The following is a 23,372-nucleotide window of genomic DNA, read 5'->3' as shown; positions in this document are numbered from 1 at the left end:
GAGTGGGACTTCTTTGAACACCGGCTTCTCTCCATCCGTCTGCAGCTTTGACTTGAAGACGTTGCCTGTGGACTTTGTGGAGTGTCTGATGAGGTTCTTGCCAACTGAGAACGAGGTGAAAGTGCTTCGGCTCTACGAGCGGGAGAGAAAGCCCCTGGAGAGCCTGTCAGATGAAGACCGGTTCATGATGCAGTTCAGCAAAATTGAGAGGCTCCTGCAGAAGATGACCATCATGGCCTTCATTGGGAACTTTGCCGAGAGCATTCAGATGCTGACTCCTGTGAGTGGGCCTGCTCTGGCGGGGAGGCCCCAAGAGACAATAGGGTCTTTGGGGGTTCCAGAGGCGCTTTCTCAGAACCTGATCGATGGTATTTTTATTTCGGCCACTCTTTACATATTACGTATACAAAATGAATTAGAAAAATCATGGAAGTTTGAAAAAACGGTGTTTATTCCACCATGTCTTAGAGGGTTGCTATGAGTCGGAATCAACTCGATGACAGTGTTTGATTTCTAGTTGCTTTTTTAATATTGCTATGTTCCCTAGAAAGAATGCCACTTTCTAGGTCTTCAGCTAGCCATCCTCTGGGGTTCCAAGGGCCCTTCAGTACTGCGGACCAGGGAAATCCTTTTCCCAAACTTGGCTCTTTCTGAAGAGTCCAGTGTTCTAGCTTGGTTGGCACAACTGAAAATATAACTTTCATTTCTAGAAATATCTTATTCATTGAATGGACTGACAGCTTTCACTTGGGATATTATATGTATCACAGGAATCTTTTTCCTTTGACATGCAGTGCATTATTAGTCTGTGGCGAGTCAGAAATAATAGCCAGCCATCTGTTTCTTGTTCTATTGAGTGAATCTGGTCGAGAGGTTTATAAATATCAGAAACTTCAGCCCTTTCCCAGTTCTGTTTCGAAATAAACTTGTTAGTTACTGATTATGGTAGTGTGGCTGTTGAAAAACATATTCTAGGAACTTCTGGAGAATAATTATACCCCTTTGTCTCCCCAATGCTTGGCAGCTCCATTGGTGTGTAACTGTAGCATATCAATTTATATCTACACATCCGTGTTTATGTTTACAAGAATATAAACTTTATGTATTTCATAGCTAGAAGGGGTAGGCAAAGAACTGGATCCTACTAGAAGATGCTGTTGACCCTTAACTGTGATCTCATTGGTTACCGATTTTGTGATAAACAAGTTTTTCTAATACTTGTTACTGGTAACAGGGATGGAAAAAGACTAATTGGTAATGGTAAGGTTATCTAAGTTCTCATGGGACAACTTCAGGTTATTATGCTGAGAAAAAAATATAATCCTACCATTAGGGTATTCAGGTTTAAATGCAGGCCTGTGTTTGTTACTTTTTAATTTACAATTAGAGTTTCCAATTTTTAACATGTCTTTTTTTTACCTCCCTCCCACCTCCACCTTTGACTGGAATCAAGCAACTGCATGCAATTATTGCAGCATCTGTTTCTATAAAGTCATCCCAAAAACTCAAGAAAATTCTAGAGGCAAGTGACATTTTGCTCATGTGCATGTGTGGAGGCGCTGGCTTGTAGCTGCGCTGCCTGCGAGGCTGGACTTAATGAGGGGTGCTCTTCTCTCCCTGCTTGCAGATCATCCTTGCCTTGGGAAATTATATGAACAGCAGTAAACGAGGAGCAGTTTATGGATTTAAACTTCAGAGTTTAGATCTGGTGAGTGTACTCAAGAAATAAAAGCCCTGTGAAGGAGAAACCAGCTGGCAGAGATTGGGTCTCGGGTCGGAGAGAGGCTGCCTTTGGAGGCTGGGGTGAGGTTTCTGGATGGAGTCTGCTAGTGGGAGCTCAGCCGGCACACATTTTCTGTTGGCAGTTGTGCTTAGAGTAAGGTGACCAGATGTTACCATTGGTAAAGCGGGACAAAAGTGGGACACCATTGATAAAACTCATGTCCTGGCGAAATAGCCACATGGCAGCCGAAAACCGTATATCCTAGCATGTTGTGCATTCTTTCCAAAAATCGGGACTTTTTTAAAACTCTCAGGACATGGGAAAAATTGTTAAAAATTGGGACTGCCCCTCCAAAAGCGGAACGTCTGGTCACCTTAGCTTAGAGGCTTAAAAATTACCCAGACCTTTAACTCCGTGTTTCCATAGCGAGGACTCTTTTCTCGGAGTCCGGGTTTTGGTTGATGCTTTTGATTTATCATTGTGTGTCAGCACCTGCACTCTGAAAGCCCAACATTTTGGGAAATGATCAGATATATTCTAATAATAGTTCACACAGTGGACTCCTCTTCTACTGTTAAAAACTGGATCCCCAGAAATGGATAAATCCATGTTTATTACGGATTCAGGGTAGACGTTTGTGTGTGGTGTTTGAGCTCCACCAAGTAAAGCATGTAGGGTAACAAGATGGAGTGGAAATAGATCAAACTGTGTATAGAGAGGTTGGGCGAGATGATGGAAAAACATTTTCCCCCCTGCTTTATATCTTTTTATTTTTCGATGATGTAAAAGGGTGCTCTGCTTCCTGGAGTCAAAACCCTGCATGGAACACTCCCTCCACCCCCACCCACCCTTCATGTTATGGGGCTAGAGTCATTCCATGTGGGAAGGTCACGTGGAGGGCTGCAGTTCAAGCCGGAGACACCTATGTACTTGAGAAGGGCTGTCCAGGCAGTCACACAGTGCAGGGCCTGTGCAGATTGAGCGTGTCAGCTCTAACAGCATGGCACTGGAGCATATCTGCCTCGGATCATGAGCGACTCAGGAATGAGAGGACACAAGCTATGTATGAAGACTGCAGGTAGGTGTAAAGGGCACCCGCGTGCACTGCTGGCTCCACACTTCCCTTCTCCTGTTCATTCACTGTGGCCCGCATTAGAGCCAATGTGCCTGGCTTTAAGGGGCTTAGGGGATCTGCACAGTTGATGGAAGGTGAGATGTAAATTGTTAGATGGTTCGAGTCATCCCTCCTGTATCGCACACCTCCTAGTCAGGACGCCCTCCGCATGGTTCATCATCAAAGAATGGTTGTACCTTGAGCCTCTCCTGGGAATGTTCATCGCCAGCCCACTGGATAACTCGTCCTAGGTGTTCACACTGAGAGCAAATGGCACCTGGCAGGAAACAGTCCTCTGTCATCTTTTATTCCTGCCCCCGACCCACATTTCCTTTTGCTTTCAGCTCTTAGATACCAAGTCAACAGACCGGAAACAAACCCTGTTGCATTACATATCCAATGTTGTGAAAGAAAAATATCACCAAGTGATCCTGTTTTATAACGAGCTTCATTATGTGGAGAAAGCTGCTGCAGGTATTTGATTTCACCCATTTCATTCATGCTTCTCATCTTGGGGGAACCAGGCTCTGTTTTAAGCCACGGTTCAAAGCCTTCCCTAGCAGGCCTCATCGGAAGCAGTCAGGTGCTCTAAGCGGAAGCCTGTGGACTCCCGAGAGCAGTTTCGCACACAGGTGTCGGGGTGGTCTCAGTGTCCTCTGGAGAGCGTTTGGGCCTCGTGGACCTTCACTCTTCTGCTCTTGGCCTCTTGGTTCTTTTGCTGCTCTTTGAACTTTGAAAAGTGAACCTGAGACAACCAACAGACACTTTCGTTTGATTGGATGCGTCAACTTTGCTCAGCTGTGGCCTTTCTAAATGTTTCCCCTTTCGCCCAGGTGAAATTTTCCCTGCTTCTTGGTAGTTAACTTTTCTTTTTTTTTTTCTTCCATTTTTATCGGCACTTAATGCACATATCATACAGTTCACTAGTTCAATCGTTCAATCATATCAAGAACTGTACAATCATCACCACAATCAATTTTAGAACATCATTCCCCCACCCCATGGGTAAATCACCTTTAAAATGAGTTATGTAATCACAGTCCACTCTAGTACTTCCTACCCCCTCCCGCCTTCATTATTTATTCCTGAAATCCCCTCACCATCCCTATCTCCCATGCCTCACCCCGACATCCCCTATAGACCCTTGATCAGTTATTATGTCTATACATCCACTTCTTCTGTGCTTCACAAACTGGGAAACCCAATAGAAAAAATAAAAAACAAAACTTAAAGTGGTAAGGATAAAATAATAATAATACAAATATAAAAAGAATGATAAGAAAGAAAAGACTGCCCTCAATATTTAAAAAGCCAGGGGAGAATTTTTGTCATGGAACATGCATGAGATACTTCACCTAGAGCAAATTCAGGTTGGGTCAATAGGAGGTCAGCTGACCAGATACCAAGTTCAATCCAGCATAATCAAGATTACAGTGACCTCTGTAAATAAAACCTGACAGTAAGACTCTTCAAGACCCTTGCCTCGGGCTAGTGGGAGTCTGCCAGTAGCTCACATACTCTGACTCGTTACACAGCAGATGAGCTTTGGGCTCCCAGAACTTTCCATGCCCTCCATAGCTTTCTACCACTTGTAGCTCTGGTACTTTTCCCTTCATCATATTTGAATTTTGTAATTGTCATCACACAAGCTGGTGTGCTCCTTCCGTATGGACTTAGTTAACTCAGCGCTAAGATGGCTGCCTGTCTGAGTACAAGCCTTTAAGACCCCAGACACTATTCCTATTGATAGCCGGACACCATCTACTTTCTTCACCACACTTGCTGTAGCACCTTGTCTTCAGTGATCCTTTCATGAAGGTGAGTATTGAGCAGGGCCATGTGATCAGAACTATCTGTTCTTGAATTGGGGTCAGAGTTCATTAGGAGCCCAAATCCATGTGCATGACCGTGGGGTATGCACCGCTCAGCCTTACTAGGACAAAATTGCAGCCTTCTAAGACCAACTACACCAATAACAGCGACAAACCAACAAGTGAAAAGAAAAAACAAAAAAAACTAAAGACAGGAAAACAAAAATCCCTAGAAACAAAAGCGTACAACATTGTCTATCATCCCATTGGGGTATAAAGCGACTACACTGATAATATTGTCAATTTCCCTAATGATACCACTCTCTGGGCATTGTTTGTATGAGTGTATGCAAGTACACTTCCAAGTAGAGCCGTGACCCGTGAGTGGTTGCCCTTCACAGTTTAATCTCCCATTCGATTGGGCTCTATGTACTCTACGTTTGGGGAAGGTGCACCCTGGCACCTTCCTGGATCAATTCTTCTAAGGCAGTGTCTCAGTCTTCCTGATGCCGCCACCCTTGAATACAGGTCCTCATGGTGTGGTGCCCCCCCAACCATCAAATGATTTTCGTTGCTACTTCGTCACTGTCATTTTGCTGCTGTTATGAATCGGGCAACCCCTGTGAAGCGGTTGTTTGACCCCCACAGGGGTCGTGACCCACAGGTTGAGAACTGCTGTTCTAAGGGCAGATCTCTGCCCAGCCCATCGAAACCTGTCTTGTCATTGCCAGGTGGCCATCGAGGTACTAACTATATAGTGATTCTGGGCCCCTTTCCTTTGGACACCCACCAAGCCAGGGGTTCCCTCCAAGGTCCACTGACTGCCAATTCCACAGTCCTGGGTCGGCCACTCTTATTTTTCCATGAGAGGCATTATTTTCATTTGAAATCACCAGTAACTCAGATAGCTGGGCTGTCCAAGTGATACTATCCCATTGTATAGATGAAGGCGTGGACAACTTTAAATACCTTGCCCAAGGTGATCTTGTTAGAATGTGATAGAAGCGAGCCTAGGCGTCCCAGGTGCCAAGTTTCCTCAGCTACGTCAGGGAAGCAAAAGGTCGTGCACATCAATGTGGGAGTTCGTGATTCTCAAGTTGCGTCTTGGACCCTTAGTAAGCAGGGTACTTACTATAAATTCAGATTCCTAAGCCCAATCCTAAACTCACAGATCTTTGAGGGCAAGCCCTTCTCTGGCTTCTTCACACAGTCACTCAGCCTTCACTGCTGCCGTGTTCATTACCTCGAACACTTGATTGTCAAGTTCTGCTACGACAGTTTGCACGCCCTGTGTGCTTCTGATGGGCGTGGTCTTACGTATCTGTTTACCTTGAAATTCTCAAATCTTTTAAAAAAAAATTATTTTATTGAGGGCCTGGGCAATTCTTATCACAGTCCATGCATACATCCATTGAGTCAAGCACCTATGTACACTTGTTGCCCTCATCAATCTCAAAACATTTGCCCTCTACTTTAGCCCTCAGTATCATTTGCTCATTTTCCCCCTCCCTCCCCCCTTCATAATTCATAAATTATTATAGTTTTGTCATAAGTTACACTGTCTGACGTCTCCCTCCGCCCTCTTCTCTGCTGTCCATTCCCCAGGGAGGAGGCTATACTTGGATTCTTGTAATTGGTTCCCTCTTTCTACCCCGCATTCCCTTCCCCCTCCAGGCCTCGCCCCTCTCACCACTGGTCCTGAAGAAGTCATCTATCCTGGATTCCTGTGTTTCGGTTCCTGTCTGTACCAATGTACATCCTCTGGTCTAGCCAGAGAAATTCTCAAATCTTAACGGCAATTTCCATGATGGGGACATGTGAGTGGGTGGGATGACACACCAGTGTCGGGACAGAAGCTGAGGCCCCAGTGAGACCGAGATGGGTGGCTGTGATTGTCGCTACCAGGAAGAACTCTGATGGCATAGCGGTTTCACACTGGGCTGCGATCTTGAATATCAGGGTGCGAACCACCAGCCCCTCCACAGGAGAAAGAGGGGGCTTTCTACTCCTATAAAGAATGCCCGTCTTGGAAACGCACAGGGGCAGTTCTGTCCTGCCCTGTAGGGTCACTGTGAGTTGGCATGTCTCACCGTCCATGAGGTGAGCCGAGACAGACCTTCTGAGAGAGGGCTTGCTGATTGCGCTGCACTTTCAGTTCTACTTGGGCCGAATGCCTTTCTGCGTTCAGTTGCCTAGATTGAACCCCAACCCAAATGTACTACCTTCGAGTCAGTCCTGGCGCAGAATGGCCCTATGTAGGGTTTCCCTGACTGTAGTCCTTCACAGGAACAAGCAACCTCATCTTTTTTCTGTGGAGCAGCCAGTGGGTTTGAACCATCAACCTTGCAGTTTGCAAGCAGCTCAATGTCCAACCCACAGCACCCCCAGGTTAACGTCAAATTCTAATTAAGGAAAATGTTAAGAAGGAAATTTCCGTCTTTACTAATTTGTAACATGTTTGATTTGATTCAAACAAGATCCTCAAAAGTACTATTTGAAAGAAAAAGATCAGTAGGGAAGATGAGATTGAGGCACCCTGTGATTGGACTTTTTCTCGGTTTGCTTGCTGATGCTCAGGGGACCGAGGCAGATTCTTTATCCCGTCGTTCATTCACTCCTTCAGTGTTGTTTGTCCCCAGTCTCTGTCCCCTCGTCGTTTCAGTCACTCCGTGCACATCATTGAGGGCCTCCTGTGCACTTGGCAATGTTGGAAGCAGTGAGAATCAAAGGTGAACGAGACTTTGTGCGGTTTGTGAGGGACAAGCAATGTCCCACATTGTTCATCATCCATCCATTTGCAGGGCTGAACCAGGAAACAAGTGCGGAGGTGGGGCTGGACCTCCTCAGAGGAGCTGGCTCAGGAGTCGTGCTATAAGGGGTGGGGGGCTGTACTGCTGACGGAAGGGTCCAGGAAGAACCATTCTGACATAAGGAAAGGTGCTCAGCCTAGAAAGAGGTGCTAGCTGTCCAAGGTTTCTTCCAGGCTTCATGGTCCCTGGAGCTGGTCCAGCTGTTCCATTGCTCCCCCTGCTGGAGAGCAGCAGCAGTTCAGAAGGGAATGCTTGGAAGTGAGTAAGAGGATTAATGTCTTGAACCTATCAAGGCTGAGGAACTTCCTAGCTTCCAGGCCAGTGCCCAGGCCGTCTCTTATCAAAGACATGGGGTATTTGTGTATGGTCACTGGAGTTGAAATCTGTTCTTGTTAGCTCAACTCCTCCTCTGTCCCCTCCTAGAACAGGCCACATGGATTAGTTTTCTGGGGCAAAGCTTCTTAAATGGTGGGTCGCAACTCCTCACAGTCATCCCCCACAGAGCTGTGTAACTGAATGCCAGGGCAGCAAAAAAATTGGGCAAAAATAAAAGGTTTCTGAATACACAATGACCAAACGTTAATTGGAAGTCAAACGCACAATGAATCCGAGGTGTTGGGGGTTGTGGGTCACGAGTGGGAAGAGGTTCAGAAGCGCTGGTCCCGGAGGCTTAGAAACACATTCCTTCTCTCCTGGTTCCACAAGCTAAGTGTTCGTCTCCAAGTGTCAGCCAGGCCATGTAGTCTCCGGAGGCAGGAGAGCAGAACTTCCAAAGCCTAATAAATCACTTAGCACCCCTCCCCTCGGCAGTGACAAACTTTTGTCCCATAGCTTGTAATCCAGGCTAGAAATGTCTCTGCTTTCCCAGCCCCCTTGGTTTGCCCCAGCGCGCCACCGCCCGCTCCCCCTCCCCGCCAAGGGGAACTACTGGACTAGAGGGCCGTTTCCTGTCTCTCCCACCTTCTGGTAGCCTTGGTGTCCTGGGTTGTAGCTGCAGCATGGCCTAATCTCTGCCTCTGCCTTTGCCGGATCTCCCTCTCTGTCCTTCCTGCATATTCACTTAAAAGGAATTAGGATCCACCCATCTCCCATAGGGCCTCATGCTGACTGATATCTTTAAAGATTATATTTCCAAACAAGGCCATGTTCATAAGTACCAGGAGTTGGGCTGTCAGCATTTATTTTTGTGGCACACAGTTCACTCCATTACATACACCATGTCTGCTCTGATTCTAATAGTCGCTGGCAAATGGGGTTGGTAGTACAAGTGAATTCATCCGCGGAGTAAGTGGGGATAGACGAGGAGATTGCAATGGATGAGTGAAAGTGAAATGCCCGTACGTTGTTGAATGTACAGATGACGATCTGCTGTTAGCCTCCACCTGAGTCACAGAAAACGCTTACAAAAATAATAAAGATAATTTAAAAAGGAGTTAGCATGTGTAAAGAACTTAATGCAGTGCTTGATGACGAGGACTCAGTAAATACTCACATTCAAGGACCTTGGTTCCAAAAGTCAGAAACTAGGTACAAGGCCCTTAAGCATCTTTATTTCTCTCTCCTAAGAATCTACGTAGAGCTTGGCTCACCAGCTAGACTGGCTGCGCTCTTGACTCTCCCAGCCGTGCTCACTGGGCTTTGTCTTCTCCGCTTCAGTCTCCCTGGAGAATGTGTTACTGGATGTCAAGGAGCTCCAGAGGGGCATGGATTTGACCAAGAGGGAGTACACCATGCACGACCATAACACGCTGCTGAAGGAGTTCATCCTCAACCACGAGGGGCAGCTGAAGAAGCTGCAGGACGACGCCAAGATAGCACAGGTGAGGACAGGGCCCTGGACAGCCACAAGTCTCCAGAGTGACGTGGAGCACGGGTGCTGCTTGGGGTCCTGTTGGCGGGGTTGCTGAGGGGGAGATTTGTGACTGAGTTAGTGATTAGCATGAGTGGTTGAGGGAGGGCGGTGATCTTTCTGAATGCTGGCCCTGGGAAAGCCCTGAAATGCTTACTGTCGCTTTCTAATTTTGGATCTTTACCTTCTCCAGAGTCCCTCCCAGTCTTACCCCACTCACTGCACTGCTAGACTCTCTCCTGAGTCCTGTATTCAACGAAACCACTTTGTATCAAGCCTGTGCTTATCAAAGCAGCGTTCCAGGTGTATCGGCTGTCTGTGGAGCACATTCTAACATGTTAAACTCTCCTGGTATCGCCAGTACCCAAACCAATGAGCCAAATAGTGGAGAATGAGCTATGCGCTAACAAGGAAGGGAAAGCAAAGTGTGGCTGGGGCTCCGAAAGCAGACCAATTGGAAGGGCTCTAGCATGACTGTCTTGCTTTAGTGAAGGGTTAAGGCAGAGGCTGAGTCTTCAGTGGGCCCACTATAGGGAGGATTGGAACAAAGACTGGATTTGCCGTCAGAGTAGCTTATCTCAGGCCTCTAACCTTGTTGGTTTGAAGGAGTGCTGTCGTGGCCTCAGAAACCCTTGGCAGGAATGACCTCTGTGGAGGTGGAGAGACCCCACATCCGTCCCATTGATGGATTCCTGCATCCCCTGGTTGCCTCTATCACAGCATGTGGAGGAGAGGTGGCATCTCTTGAAGGTGATGCTAGGTGGCGCAGGCGCCAGGCTGCTACTTTGCTCTCCTCCACTGCTCCAGCTTTTCCCCCATCGCCCCAAGTTCAAGAGATATTTGCTTCTTCATAGGACGCCTTTGATGATGTCGTGAAGTATTTTGGAGAAAACCCCAAGACGACCCCCCCCTCTGTCTTCTTCCCGGTCTTTGTCCGGTTTGTGAAGGCCTATAAGGTAACTGGGATTCTAGCCCTCCACGCCCGTGCTGCCACCCTCTCTGAATGGCTCTGAGGCTCTACCGCGGCCTCCTCTGTCCTTTTGGGTGACTACTCTGGTGACCAGGACAGGATGGTGAGCCCTTGTGGAGCCTGAGAGCTTCTTGGGCCCTCAGGACATGCTTGACCTGCCTTCACTGAGGAAATACTGGGGCTCAACTGAGGGTGGGGGTGGGAGCTCTTGGCTGTCTCCATGAGCGAATTCACTGGGGCAAAGGAGGCACTCCAGTACCTTTGTTGCCCCACTGGCAGTTCACCCATCCAGGGGAGATGTGAGGGGCTTAGACCCAGGCCTTGCAGGGGACTGCGTAGGAGCTATACTGCCGGAAGCATTAAGAAGTCTGACCTGGCCTGTGGCAGAGGTCCATGCTGGAGCTGAGGTCCAGGAGATAGAGTCCGGGCCTAGGTTTTCAGCTTGGTTACCCTGGCATTTTTCCATCCATGCCATTCTTCCTTCTCCCTCACTGCCCTCGAGCTGAGGCCAACTTACAGCTACTGGACAGAACAGGGTAGAACTGTCCTGCGAGTTTCTGAGACTGTCACGTGGAAAGCCCTGCCTTTCTCCCGTGATTGGTGTCATTAGGAGCCTTTTGAACCATGTGGGTGACATTTCAAATGATACTTGAAGGACAGATCACTTCCCTGGCTCTTTCAGAGCCTGATGGCTTTAGAAAATCATCGTGGGGCCTTTTGTTGAAACTCAAAAGGTTAGAATGTTTACCACCTTCCCCAGCACGGCTTAGTGCCGAGGTGAGGATCCTACGTTCCTATCAGAAGTGTCCTTGGCAGTGAGCATGAACCCAGGCACAGCACAGACTCCCATGGGCGAGACAGTGGGAACCAGCAGTAGGAAGGTCACCTGTTCGCAGCACAAGGCTGGAGGACTGTCCGTGGGGTGCAAATGCCTGGGGCTCTATGCTATCTAATTCTCAAGAGAATATAGATGCTGATTTAAAGTTGTAGGAGACCATTTGAGAAATGCCTCTGCTAGTTCGCAAAGCCAGACACACCAGCAGGACCATGTGCACAGCAGAGCCGTAGTGCGAGGTGCTGCCTGGGTGACCAGTGGCAGATGGCGATTGCTCCCAGGGGTCTTGTTAGGTGGCTCAATGAGATTCATGTGCAGCACTGACACAGGGTGGGGGTGTTTTAGTTGCCCTCAATGGTATACTTACCCTCCCTGTCTGCCACTGACTTCGGGGCTCGTGCACAGATGGTGCTGTTTTAGGAACTTTGGGAACTTGTCTCTCTTTTCCCTTTCCAAGTACGAGCCAAATGGAAGACAAAAGCAATAATCAAATGTAAGCATCCTTTTTTGCTCTACGTCCGACAAACGGCTCAGCGGATCCACGGCCAGACAGAAGTCACTTTAGAGACAACTTGAGGGAGTATGTGAGAGGGCTGCCTGAGGTGGACCTGCTCCGTTTCTTCCCCCGTGCTTGTCAGCCTAGCCACTCTGCCTCCCTTGCGAAGGAGTTTGCTGTGGAGAGAGCCCAATAGTGTTGCTGTGTTAAGGTCTCCAAAGGGAATAAGAGGACAAGGGGAGGCAGAGGAACCTTACATCCTTGCTTGCAGACAAGTGATAAGCAGGTAGATAGATTCTGGAAGCAAAACAAACACCCCGAGGTGCAATTGTCTAAAGGGTAGGTCCCCACCACATGGGTAGAGACAACCATCCAGAAAGGATATCTGGGTAAGATGACTGTCCGACCGCTTGATTTTAAAGGGGTGTCATGTAGACAGACAGTGGAATTAGGGCTAAATGTAGACATAATGTAATGATTTTTTTAAGTCTCAAAACCAAGGTGATTCCAACTCTTAGCTCTTCTAAACCACAGGCTCCAAAATTTATTTGTTTTTTTACCGGCCCTGGTGGTGGTGGGGGGGCAAGGAAAATTATTCAGCAACCCCTGGCAATGAAAACATCAGGATAGTTTGCTGCCTCCCCGAATCAGTCCACCACTCTGCCTGTCCCCAGGGGCTGTTCTAAACCTTCAGTTTACTCCAACTTCTGGTTCACTAAGGAGTCTTAGACTTTTTAAAGCCTTAACAAATATCAGTTTTATTGACCTAGTTTTTGTTTGGATTCAACCAGCAAGCTGAAGAGGAAAATGAGCTGAGGAAAAGGCAGGAACAAGCTCTCATGGAAAAGCTCCTGGAGCAAGAAGCTCTGATGGAGCAGCAGGACCCAAAGGTAAGACGTGCTAGGTCGACAAGCCGGTGTCTCCTCTGGGCAGCAAGGGAGGTTGCCCGCACTGGGCTGCCATAAGCACTCCTCACGTCCTGCTCGGCCTCTGCAGCCTGACCAGCGGTCACTGGAATGAAGCTGAATGCTTACTTGTACATCGTTTCCAAGAGACCTGGGATTGAAATCCAAATTTGTTGTAGTGACTGAGGCTTTAGGATGATAGGCAGGCTTCGCTGGGCAAAGTGGCAGAGAGCATTATCAGGGATGGGAAGGTGATAGGTAAAAAAAGACCATGAAGGTGAACAGCTCAAGGATTCCTCAGCGAGACTCTCTATACCAAAGTTTTAAAAAGTAGATGATCATTACTGGCTATCCCTTATTGCCACAGGGTCCAGCCATCATTACTCTTGGCACCAAAGTTTAAAAAGGAGATGGTTGTTACTAGCCATCCCTATTGTCACAGGGTTTGGCCTTCCCATATGTCAGCTGGAGTTTTGTGTAGTTTAAATGATGCTCCTATTTCCCCCCTTCCACATATCCCCGCCCCACCCCCTGAAAAAAAACACAGCTTTCTGAATTTGTCTGCCTTCAAATAGAATGTGGCATGGCCGCTCTTTGTATTTTTGTCTGAGGCTACTCACCAGCAACAATGCTCAGACACATCTTGATCACCCCCCCTCCCCCCCCAACAATCCCAGTGTGGGTCCTGGCAGGACTGACCTTCTGCCTCCTTCCTTCCCTCCAGTCTCCTCATAAATCCAAGAGACAGCAGCAAGAGCTCATTGCAGAGCTAAGGCGGCGCCAAGTTAAGGATAACAGACATGTGTATGAGGGAAAAGATGGTGCCATTGAAGATATTATCACAGGTAAGGGGCATTTCTTCACTCAGGCTGGGCTTATGCAGATAGTGCAGTTTCTTTTGTCCAGGGTTTGCACGCCCTTCAGTTGACCTTATTCTGAATGATGCAGGGAGATTGTGCATTAGTGTTTGTGACAGATCTATAATAGCATGCAAAAGAACTCTAATAGTCTCTGAAAAAACGTCAGATCTTTCTTGTTTCTCAGTATCATTGAAATCTTTTACATTTGAAGAGGGCTAGTTCTCCTGGTGGTTTTCCTTTTCCTCCTCCTGGCCACTCCTCCCCATCTGCCTGGTTAATGAGCATTGTTGATAAGGCCCTTTCAGCTCAGTGCCTACCATGGGCTATGCAGGCTTTCCCAGCAAGCTGTTTAGCATCCCTCCTTCAGGCATAGGGGTTACAGGTTGGGCTGCAATTCATTAAGTCAGCAGTTCAAAACTGCCAGTGGCTCTGCAGTACAAAGATGGGGCTTTTTCCTCCCATAGAGAAACACCCCCCCCCACCACCACCACCCCCACCCCGCCAAATGTCTCAGAAACCCACCAGGGCAGTTCTACCCTGTCCAGTATTCAAGGTAACTGAACTGAAAACCAATACAAACTCGGAGGCCGATACTTTTACTGATGAGCCAAGTCTTCTATTGAGTCGGAATGGTGTCTCGTCCAGCCAGGTTCTCGTGTGATTAAGCCCTAAGTGAATACTTTCTGCTGGAACCACCTCTCAGGAGTTTTGGCTCTGTGGTACAACAGAACTGTAACTTGGGCCACTGCCTTGTAGTAGCGGCAACAAGTGTCTTTCCTATCTGTCCAGCTGTTTATCAGCTTCCAAATTACATAGACATTTCATCATGGGGAATTTCAGTATGTGTTGTGCTTGGAACGCTTTCCATTTTCGACCCCCTCCAAAGGTGCAGATAGAGGAACTCTTGCGCTAACTCATTTGGGTGTATAGTCTGCCCCCTTTCTAGCTCACCCCCCCGTGATTAACAAAGGACTAACCATGGACTAATGCAGCAGATCTTGGCCTTTTACTCTCTTGTTTGTTTTGTCTGGCTGCCATGGCCCATGCAGTGCTGAAGACTGTGCCCTTTACTGCTCGCACCGCCAAACGTGGCTCTCGATTTTTCTGCGAACCTGTTCTCACTGAAGAGTACCATTACTAAACTATTACTCTTTCTCACCTGATGCCCTTAAAAGGTTGCTATGGTTTTTTAAAATTTATTTTTGAACTCTTATGTGCCTGTGTGTCTGTCAGGGCCACCCCACATGCTAGCATGGAATTTCCTTCCCCGTGTTGTGACGTGTTGTCCTCACTCCTGCATGTGTCTGCATTCCAGTCATTATTGCTTACTCAGTGCCATGCTGATCACGTGTGACAGTCGGAGGCCGGGTGTCAGAGTGAATTCAGAGAAGTGCTGCTGGCAGACACTTTCAGAAACATGGTTCTTCAAGCAGCACTTCTTTGAGAATCAAGATGGGGACCAACAAATTGTAAATTTTGTAGGCTTCTCCCTTTGAACACAAAACGATAGAAATAGACTTAACATTGAGCACTTACCATTCTCCCAGGTTTACAGATCTTAAACCAACCCTTTTAAGACACTCACTTAGCATGCTTTGATAGTAAAATGAGCTGCTATACAAGTGCTCAGGGATGCGCAGTGCTCTGAAGTTGCAAAATGACTTGCAGGTGTTGTGAACTAGCCATCGCTTCAAATTGTACCTTCCTCAGCTGTATTATCTGTGTGCTGAAGCTCACCGAACAAACAACACACACAGCCTTGATTTAGAAGCATGCCTGCATGATGCGGGCTGACACAGCTTGGCAGCAACCCTGCCTTGCAAGTCACTTTTCCGAGTGTCACCCCCAGTTCAGCTCTCAGCAATTTCAGATAGAGCAACTTTTGAGGCAGGGCATAAAAACAGTGCGTTAGGATCACCTGCAATCATATCGATACTTCTACACTGCTTGCTGCCTCTGGTGTCTAATAAGCCCTGGTTATTTCTTCTGTGATTAAATTTAAACACGGAAAAAAAATCTCCTGCCTGCTTCATATACCAGGATGGTAGCATTATTGCTACCGTTCTTAGAACTAAAAAACCAAAAAAAACCCCAAAACACCACGATTTTAACGGCTACAAAAGGAACATCTCTTCTGTTGATAACACACATACTCTAACAGGAAATCACCTTCATTTGACTCCTGTGCTGGGACTGACAGGGAACTGAGTAGGCGTTTGTTTTGTGACATGAGCAGTTTATGAATGAATTGCACGTGTATGTTTGGAGCCTTCAAAGGATGTGGTTTCTTTGCCTGCTCTGCAGTGTACTTACCCCCCAGTGCTTATTAACAAGTCAGAAACTCATTGCGCGGCCAGTGTTTCCTGCCTGTTTTGCTGCTGGACTGTCTTCTTGGAGCCAATCTTCAAAGCAGCTTGGAACTGGGTGGGAAGGCCCTTTCCTCCTCCCTTTATTTATCTAACACTTCTCCTAGTAATGACCTCCCACTAGCTCCCCTCTGTTGGCTAACAAACCCAGGAATGTTAAGCACTAAGTTGAGTTGCTTTCCATTTTCATCCCATTTTTACTTAACCATCATTTTTTGTTGTTTTTGTTTCTGTTTAGCCTTAAAGAAGAATAATATCACTAAATTTCCCAATGTTCACTCGAGGGTAAGGATTTCTTCTAGCACACCGGTGGTGGAGGATACACAGAGCTGGCAAGCATCACTTTTTACTTAGCTTCCTCCTCTCTCTGTATGCAGATCAATGGTTTCAGTGCACGGCCGGCCAAGGGTAATACTTACTGGTGAGAGTCTCACCTTACAATCCACAGATGTGAGTCTGGGCCTCTCCGGTGGACTCTTTCTTGCCCTGCTTCCACGTTCGAGTGTGATGGCTTGGGCCAGGCAGGGTATTTACTGATGATTCTCCTTGCATTGGGTGCTACTCTTCTTCCCTTACTCCTTTGTGGCTTTCAAGGTATTCTGAGGAACTCAGGAATGAGGCACAAGTCACTGACGGCATACCCCTTAGTCAAAAGTACAGCCCCGACATTCCATTACCACTCTGGGCCAGGAAGCAGGGACTGGACAGATTTAACAAACCAACAATTTCTGGTTGATTCTGACCCCATGAATAGAAGGCAGGCATAGAATTGAGCCTTACAGGCTTTTCAGTGGCTGTGCCTTTTCTCTTGAGGGACCAGAGTGGATTCTAACTGCTAGCCTTTTGTTAGTAACTGAGTGTTTATCATGTTGTGCCGTGCAAAACTAAGTCCTTGCTTGAATTTAGAATTCCACCATGCAGGGGGGGCGGGGGGGCGCTAGGAGAGTACCAGACGGGAAAGTAGTATAGGCCTCATCTTCCACTCAGCTACGGTTGGTTACCTAGTTCTGCCGTATCTTCCAGCTTTATGAAGAGAAGCCAGAATCCATTCTTTAAGGGCCAGCTACCAATTTACAAACTGGGAAACAATTATTTTAAATATGAGGGGAGGTCAAACATTCTATGAGGTTCCTTTCTTGACCAAAACTTAAGGAAAAGGGCTGAGCAAGTCTTTTATTTTTGCAATTTAAAATTTGCCACAATTATTGATATGCCGGTTTCTTGGGGTGCTTAGGGGAGGCAAGGACCAAATCACAGCTTTCAACTGAAATATTTCAAAGTCAGTCATCCAAGTTAGACTCTGGCCAGTGATGGAAGTCCTCTCCTACTTTTATCTCGAAAAGTGCCAGAACCCCACCAGTGTTACATCCTGGTTTGATTGCTATGTAACTACTGAGGGCAAAAACCGCATCTCTGGCTCAATGCTGTTTGTTGAAGGGCCATTTAGCTGACTCTTCTACACAAGCTGCTTTGATTGGCTGCCAGTTGGCCTTTTCTTACTTAGACACTTGACATTAAAGGTTGCCATTCTTATTGGTGCTCTCCTTTTTACAGATCTTAGAAACCAGCCATACAGACGGGCCGATGCGGTGAGGAGAAGCATCAGGCGGCGCTTTGATGATCAGAACTTGCGTTCTGCTAATGGTGCCGAAATCATGATGTGAGCTCAAGACTTGCCTGCAGGGCGTGCATGAATGAAACTGTGTCCACGGGAACATGCAACTATCTAATAGCAACCTACAGAACACAGATAAACATTCTTAAGGGCTCAGCTATAGCAAATACATAGTATCTTAAAAATGGGCTTTCCTCTCCACCCTTGTTAACAAGTGCCTAAAAGTGAAAGGACCTGCTCAGATTAATCAAAGCAAAGCAATAGGGTTTGATTTTAATGTTATTCAGTTTAACCAAAATGTACATCTCACAATGCATTCATTTATCCATCATCGTGAATGTCCCATGATAGCTCACCCTAGTTTCCTGTGAAGTTGTAAATGACGCGGATGCATCTGCTGTGGGCTCCTGTTGCTATCTTTTAAGGAATCAATTTGTTTCAGCCATACCCATTAACGTCGTATTTTTAAGGGCTTGCAACGTGGAGAAAGTTGTGAAAGCATAGGTAAACTTCTCCTGACCATACCCAAGGGCAAACAGGAAGCAACTGCTGTGGCACAGAGGTCATCCAAACCTTTGGCCCGTTTCCCATTCCACTTCTGTGCTGGGGTTCGATGGTGCCCTTGAGTTACTGGTATGGATGCAAGGCTTTGAAGGCATAAACCGTTGTTTAAACGTTATTTACAGTACTGTGTTCTTCAGCTAGAGGCAGCTTTTTAAATAATGCAAATGTATTTATTAACACTAAAGTTAACATCTCAGTAATCGGATTTCTGAGGACCATTTATGGTTAATCTGAGAATAGAAATCGGTGCCTTGCTCACCAGGGAGTTTACTAAGTTCTATAGACAGACGTCTGCTAGCAGTAGTATTAACCCGGCCTTACTCTCCTGACAATCGCAGGGTGTTTTTTTTTGTGTTAATTGGAAAAGATACATCTGACATCTGTATCAAAGCTGTTGTTTTTCCCAGATGACCTCATGGGGTATTGGAAGGAAGTTGCTGAAATACTCACATTGGAACAAGCTTCAGTGCTATGTAATGGGACTAAATGGCCAACTAAGCCACTGTTGTTTTTCCTTCTCTGGCAGGGCACTTGATTTTTCCCAAGTTAAAAACTGGACTGAAGTTAAATTTGTACTTTTCATAATATACATTCTGCTCCGGCTTACCTTCTTGGGTATAATTCATCAATTAATAATTGTAAAGTTTATTGTATAGTATTTAACCACTGAATCTCATGTTATGCTTATGTGAGCCCCTTGGTGAAAGTCCCATTTTCCTTTGATAATGTGTAGTTATATGATCTTTTTAAATGTACAGATATTTTGCTATAAAATCGGTGCAGTTTTTTATGGTTTTTACACTTCTCTTTAATTCCCACCTAAGCCTCTGGGTAATAATGTAAATATTGTTAAAAAATGCATCAGCCTATGCTATACAATCTGAATGTTATTTTAACTTATAGGTTTTTTTTAATATATATATTTAACTACAAGGATTGTTTAGGGATCAGTTATCACATTTCACATTAGTGTACCTATTTACAGAAAGATTACTTTAAAACTGTCACCTGCTGGCACATTCCCATAAATTTGTACTTTAAAAAAAGAACATGCCAAGATTTAGTCTGTTGATTAAATGTTGATGAAAACAAATGAAAATAGCCACCAGTGAAATAACCCAAGTAGCTGGCCCTTTCTCACTGCCCAGCTGGTCAACGTTCAACGTTGACGTGCACATGACAAAATAATCACCTCTTTGTTCTTCTAGAAATGGACAGTAATGTTGGCATGTTCTTCTGTTTAATAGGCCTGCTTCTTAGCAATATTAGACATGTTTTATAAAAGCAGCTCATGTTACTTTCCTGGTCTTTTCATGGCATATGAACAAATAAAATTATTTACACTACCCTCGTGTAATATTGTAGTCTGTTAATGGAACATTTAAGAAGTTTTATGTAGTGGCTTGCTAACTGAATTTTAAACCAAAATATATTTGGAAAATTTTAGGAAAGACTCTCTCCCTTCCATAAACTCTTAAAATTATTTGCTGTATGAAACATAGGAATTAAAGATGCATCTTCAAAACTCTTACTCATAAGCTTACAGCTACCAGAGAACCAGTGCTCTCGTTTTTTTTGAGATGTCACCTGTCAAACCTAGTTTAAAGCATTAGGGTCATTTGCATATACAACTAGAAGTAACTGTGCACCCGCCAGATACATTCGCTTGGAGGCACCTACAGGCAGTTGGAGGACATTTGCAGGCCACCACTGCTCACATACAAATCTCTTAAGTCATCTAGAAAGGATTACTTTTTTCTGAAAGTGAAGAAACTTGTAATCCATTTTAGAAAACCCTTCAACTGGTACAATAAAACCATAACCAAATGCATTGCCAACTCAGAGTAGTTTCCAAAGTCTATAAATCTTTATAGGAGCAGACTCATCCGTCGCCCAGTGGATCCGAACCACCAGCCTCGTTGTTAGCAGTCCAATGCTTAATAAAACTTAAAAAGAGGGCATGGCCCTTTAAGAAATTGTTAAAATAACCATTCTTTGTCACTATTACCATTACTCCTTTCTGCAGCCCTGAGAGGAAAACACCCAAACCCACAGCTAACAGTGGTTCCCAGGACAACCACCCTTAAATTAGGAAAAACTATCGTGGGTCCGAGACGCTCTCACTCTTCACCGGGGAAGAGCAGCTGGGGGCTTCAATTTGCTGACCCCGGGGTCAGCAGTCCAAAGCCGAACCCCACGCTATGCCACCAGGGCTCCTTACCACTGCCATCTTTTCTATCAGCACTCTTTACTTGAAACAGATTGTTATGAATTAAAGATCTTAATTTCTCTCAAGCAGCCTGAGAGGGGATTCCCCATGTGCCTACATAAATCACACAACAGACACAGGAATAAATGCACTAGAGTTGCAGTTTGGTGGAAAAACATGCATGTTGGTTGTTTTTAAATTACAGCAATGTTATTGTATCCGCGAGGAAACTGGCTCAGGAAAATGAATTGACTAGCTCTGCAGTCACCAATTTTTTTTTAGTTGTGAAAGATTTTTGTCCCTACTTGGTTCTCTTTCTATTGTGCCAGTTATACACTGTCACTGAAGCTTTATAAGGGGTGAAAAAGTTAAATGATGGAGTTGGTAAGAATCTCTCGTTTTATATCAATACAAGTGTATAACAGAGAAACCTCTTGAACATCTCCAAAGTCGACATGTTTTAAAACCAAAACTAGCAGGTTAGGTTCAAAAGGAGCAGATAAGGTTAGGTTTATGGTACTACATAACTAGCCCCACTTTTAACATTCGTCACTGATTCAGTTCAAGCACCCTGTTCTCCACTTCCATTCCTCCAATACTAAATAAATCTCACTGCAATGCCCAGCATCCTATTCAATAGAACAAGAAACAAAGAACGAGACTTAATACTCATTTCATCAACTCTGCTTTGATTCATTACAGTAGAGCTATTATTTTCTCCCCTGAAGTTACTTTAGACTAGGAAGATCATACTTTTTCTTTTTTTTTTTGAGGATTATACTTTAATACCAGTTACATAAACTTTGATAATTACCACCAGCAAAGTTCATACAAAAGGGTTTGCCATTTCTTTAAAAATTGCCTCCTCTGCATGAAGAAAGTGTTGGTATACTTTTTATAAAACAGGTATGGCAGAATAAGCAGTGTAGGCATCAAGCAACTCACAACAGAGCTGACTGAAAGGAAAAAGCTGACTTCTAAATTAGTAAAGATGCATTTTTTCTTAATTACATTTATTTACAAAAGGTCTACTTTCATGAGTTTACTTACGTCAGAACATATGAGAAAATGTGGCAATTACATACAAAGTAGAAACCATGTTCCCCCCATTACTCACCTTTCACCAGTCTTCAGTTTACCTCTAAGGAGAGGCTAGATGGTGAACACGTACCAACAATGTGTGCAGGTAAGATTAAAAAATAAGATGCTTGTGAGTAGCACATTTAGATATCCAAGGAAAAGCACAGTAAAGAATTGGAACCCGTAGGCAATGACTCATTTTACAACCCATAATTCAAAATTAGGTTTAGCTAGGTTTACCAATTATTGACAATTTACACTTAGACAATTTCATCAAATTAAGCCAATACCACTCTGGTTCACTAGCAACGAGACCCTATTTAGACTTACAAAAGCTAGTTTTGTGAGTTTTCATACAGCAAATTCAGAAAGTAGAGCACCTGCTGCTTAAAAGTTAGGGTCTCAACTTAACAAGCCAGTCATTTCCAACTCATGGTGACCTTACTGGACAGAGAACCGTCCCTGTAGGTTAGAGTCAGTTGTTCCAGGACTACCAAGTCGCATCTTTCTCCCACAGTGGTTTCTGGTTTTGCTCTGCTGACCTTGTAGTTAGCCAACTAGGAACCTGCTGTGCCACGAGCTGTTATAAGCTAGAGAGGCAAGCTAAGTAAGTAGGAGTAAAAATGAAAGAACACCAAGCCACTGCTATCAAGTTGTTTCGGATTCCGAGGTGTTTCCAAATCCTCCCATAGAGCTGTGAGTTTGACTTGCTACCCTGTTAGTGCAGCTCCTACCAAAAGCACTATCAGAGCACCTGTTGCATCAGTGAAGCTTCTTATGCCCTAGGGCTTTTCAAACTGAATGTTACCACCTCAAAGGTTCTTTGAACTATGGTGGCACACCAATTAATGTTTCAAATAATTGTAATATATTACCTTACTAAAACAAACACACACCTGGTATGTTCTTGCTAGCAAGCTTTTCTGAAATAGCAATAAAGAGAAAGTGCTGGTACTAAAGAGAAAGGAACTCAGCGCCATGTCTTTGGCTTTAGTTACATCATTTGTAGTGACTAGCCCTTTCCTAGCCCTTTAAATGATGGGTGCTGTGGTTCCTGGGGGCACACGTCTTATCAAGCAGTATTGTACATTCAACGGCTGCAGTTCTGTTTCTCAGGGATATAATAGTGAAACAAAACAAATGCCCAGCGCTGAGGAACTTCTATTACCACCATTTAGTGGAAAACAAAACCAAAAGCAAGTTATGAATAAGTTAACAATTACATCAGTGTGTCATTATCTAAACCATGTAAGCTTACTAGAACAGTTGTATGAAAATGTAATTCGTTTTTTCTTTCATGTGGAACTGGTTCATTTACCTATACAGGCCATTTACTTACTGCCATCGATGAAGTTCATTCTGACTCACACCAACCACCTATCTAGGCCAGGGTAGAACTGTCCGTGTTTCCGAACCTGTACCTCTTTAAGGAAATAGAAAGCCATTTTAACCAGATTGGCTGGTGATTCTGAAAGGCTGACTTTGCAATTAGCAGCCCAACCCATAATCTACTATGCTACCAGGGTGTCTACAGAAGATACGGCTGCTGACTTTTAAAGTTCATTTAATATTGAGACATCCCCAATATAGTGAGTGTGCTCCCCAATATAGCGAGTGTGTAGGCTTAAGATACCAGAAAATATTTTGTCACAATATGCATTTAGAAATGTTTATTTCATTTTAAAAGCTGAAGTTCTTTACTCTCTAGCTTACATTAAATTTACATAACATACTTAAAATAACCTATGAACCTTAAGGGGAAAAAAAGCATTCATCTCTCTTCCCTGGGCACTATTTGATTGGAAACCGTTCTCTTAAATAGCATGAGGTGTTTTGTTTTTTTTAAATCTTCATATAGAGGGGGGTTAACCATTCCTTTCTGGATGCAAACATACATCAATACTGGTCAGCATTGGGGGTGACTATCAGCACTGGGAGCACCTAAGCCAACCTCTGTTACGTGGGACACAGGTCCTTTGGTAATCAAACAAAATCAGGCTTTTTCCAATAAAATGAACAGAAAACATTTCAAGAGTTTTACACACTCTTCAACCTATCACTATGAATAAATTAAGTGGCCAATTCTAGGCCAACTCCGTTATTTTGCAATCTAATAGAGTGAAACCAAATTTCCACAAAATCCAATGATGGAACAATAGCTATAT

General features: G+C 44.9%; 1 protein-coding gene across 5 annotated transcripts in view; it reads left to right on the top strand.

The window, feature by feature from the left end:
* Nucleotides 1-19,264, top strand: part of FMNL2 (formin like 2) — a 345,204-nt gene extending 325,940 nt beyond the window's left edge. The window contains exons 18-27 of one of the 5 annotated variants that reach the window (XM_030887757.2): nt 46-280; nt 1,454-1,522; nt 1,628-1,708; nt 3,182-3,311; nt 9,115-9,278; nt 10,162-10,263; nt 12,400-12,498; nt 13,238-13,358; nt 15,978-16,024; nt 17,294-19,264. In XM_030887757.2, coding sequence (XP_030743617.1) covers nt 46-280; nt 1,454-1,522; nt 1,628-1,708; nt 3,182-3,311; nt 9,115-9,278; nt 10,162-10,263; nt 12,400-12,498; nt 13,238-13,358; nt 15,978-16,024; nt 17,294-17,332 — 1,087 coding nt within the window. In that variant the 3' untranslated portion in view covers nt 17,333-19,264. Of the gene's footprint in view, nt 1-45; nt 281-1,453; nt 1,523-1,627; nt 1,709-3,181; nt 3,312-9,114; nt 9,279-10,161; nt 10,264-12,399; nt 12,499-13,237; nt 13,359-14,422; nt 14,549-15,977; nt 16,072-17,293 lie in introns of those variants that run through there. The other 4 variants (XM_045298702.1, XM_045298703.1, XM_045298704.1 and 1 more) reach the window with 4 other exon arrangements.
* Nucleotides 19,265-23,372: the final 4,108 nt, after the last annotated feature.

This window comes from Echinops telfairi, unplaced genomic scaffold (assembly GCF_000313985.2).
Source record: "Echinops telfairi isolate 266 unplaced genomic scaffold, ASM31398v2 ScPeMD7_4;HRSCAF=17, whole genome shotgun sequence".
In the NCBI taxonomy this organism is placed as follows: Eukaryota; Metazoa; Chordata; class Mammalia; order Afrosoricida; family Tenrecidae; genus Echinops; species Echinops telfairi.
The sequence above is the reverse complement of the archived record's forward strand: the minus strand, read 5'-3'. Positions and strand labels throughout refer to the sequence as shown.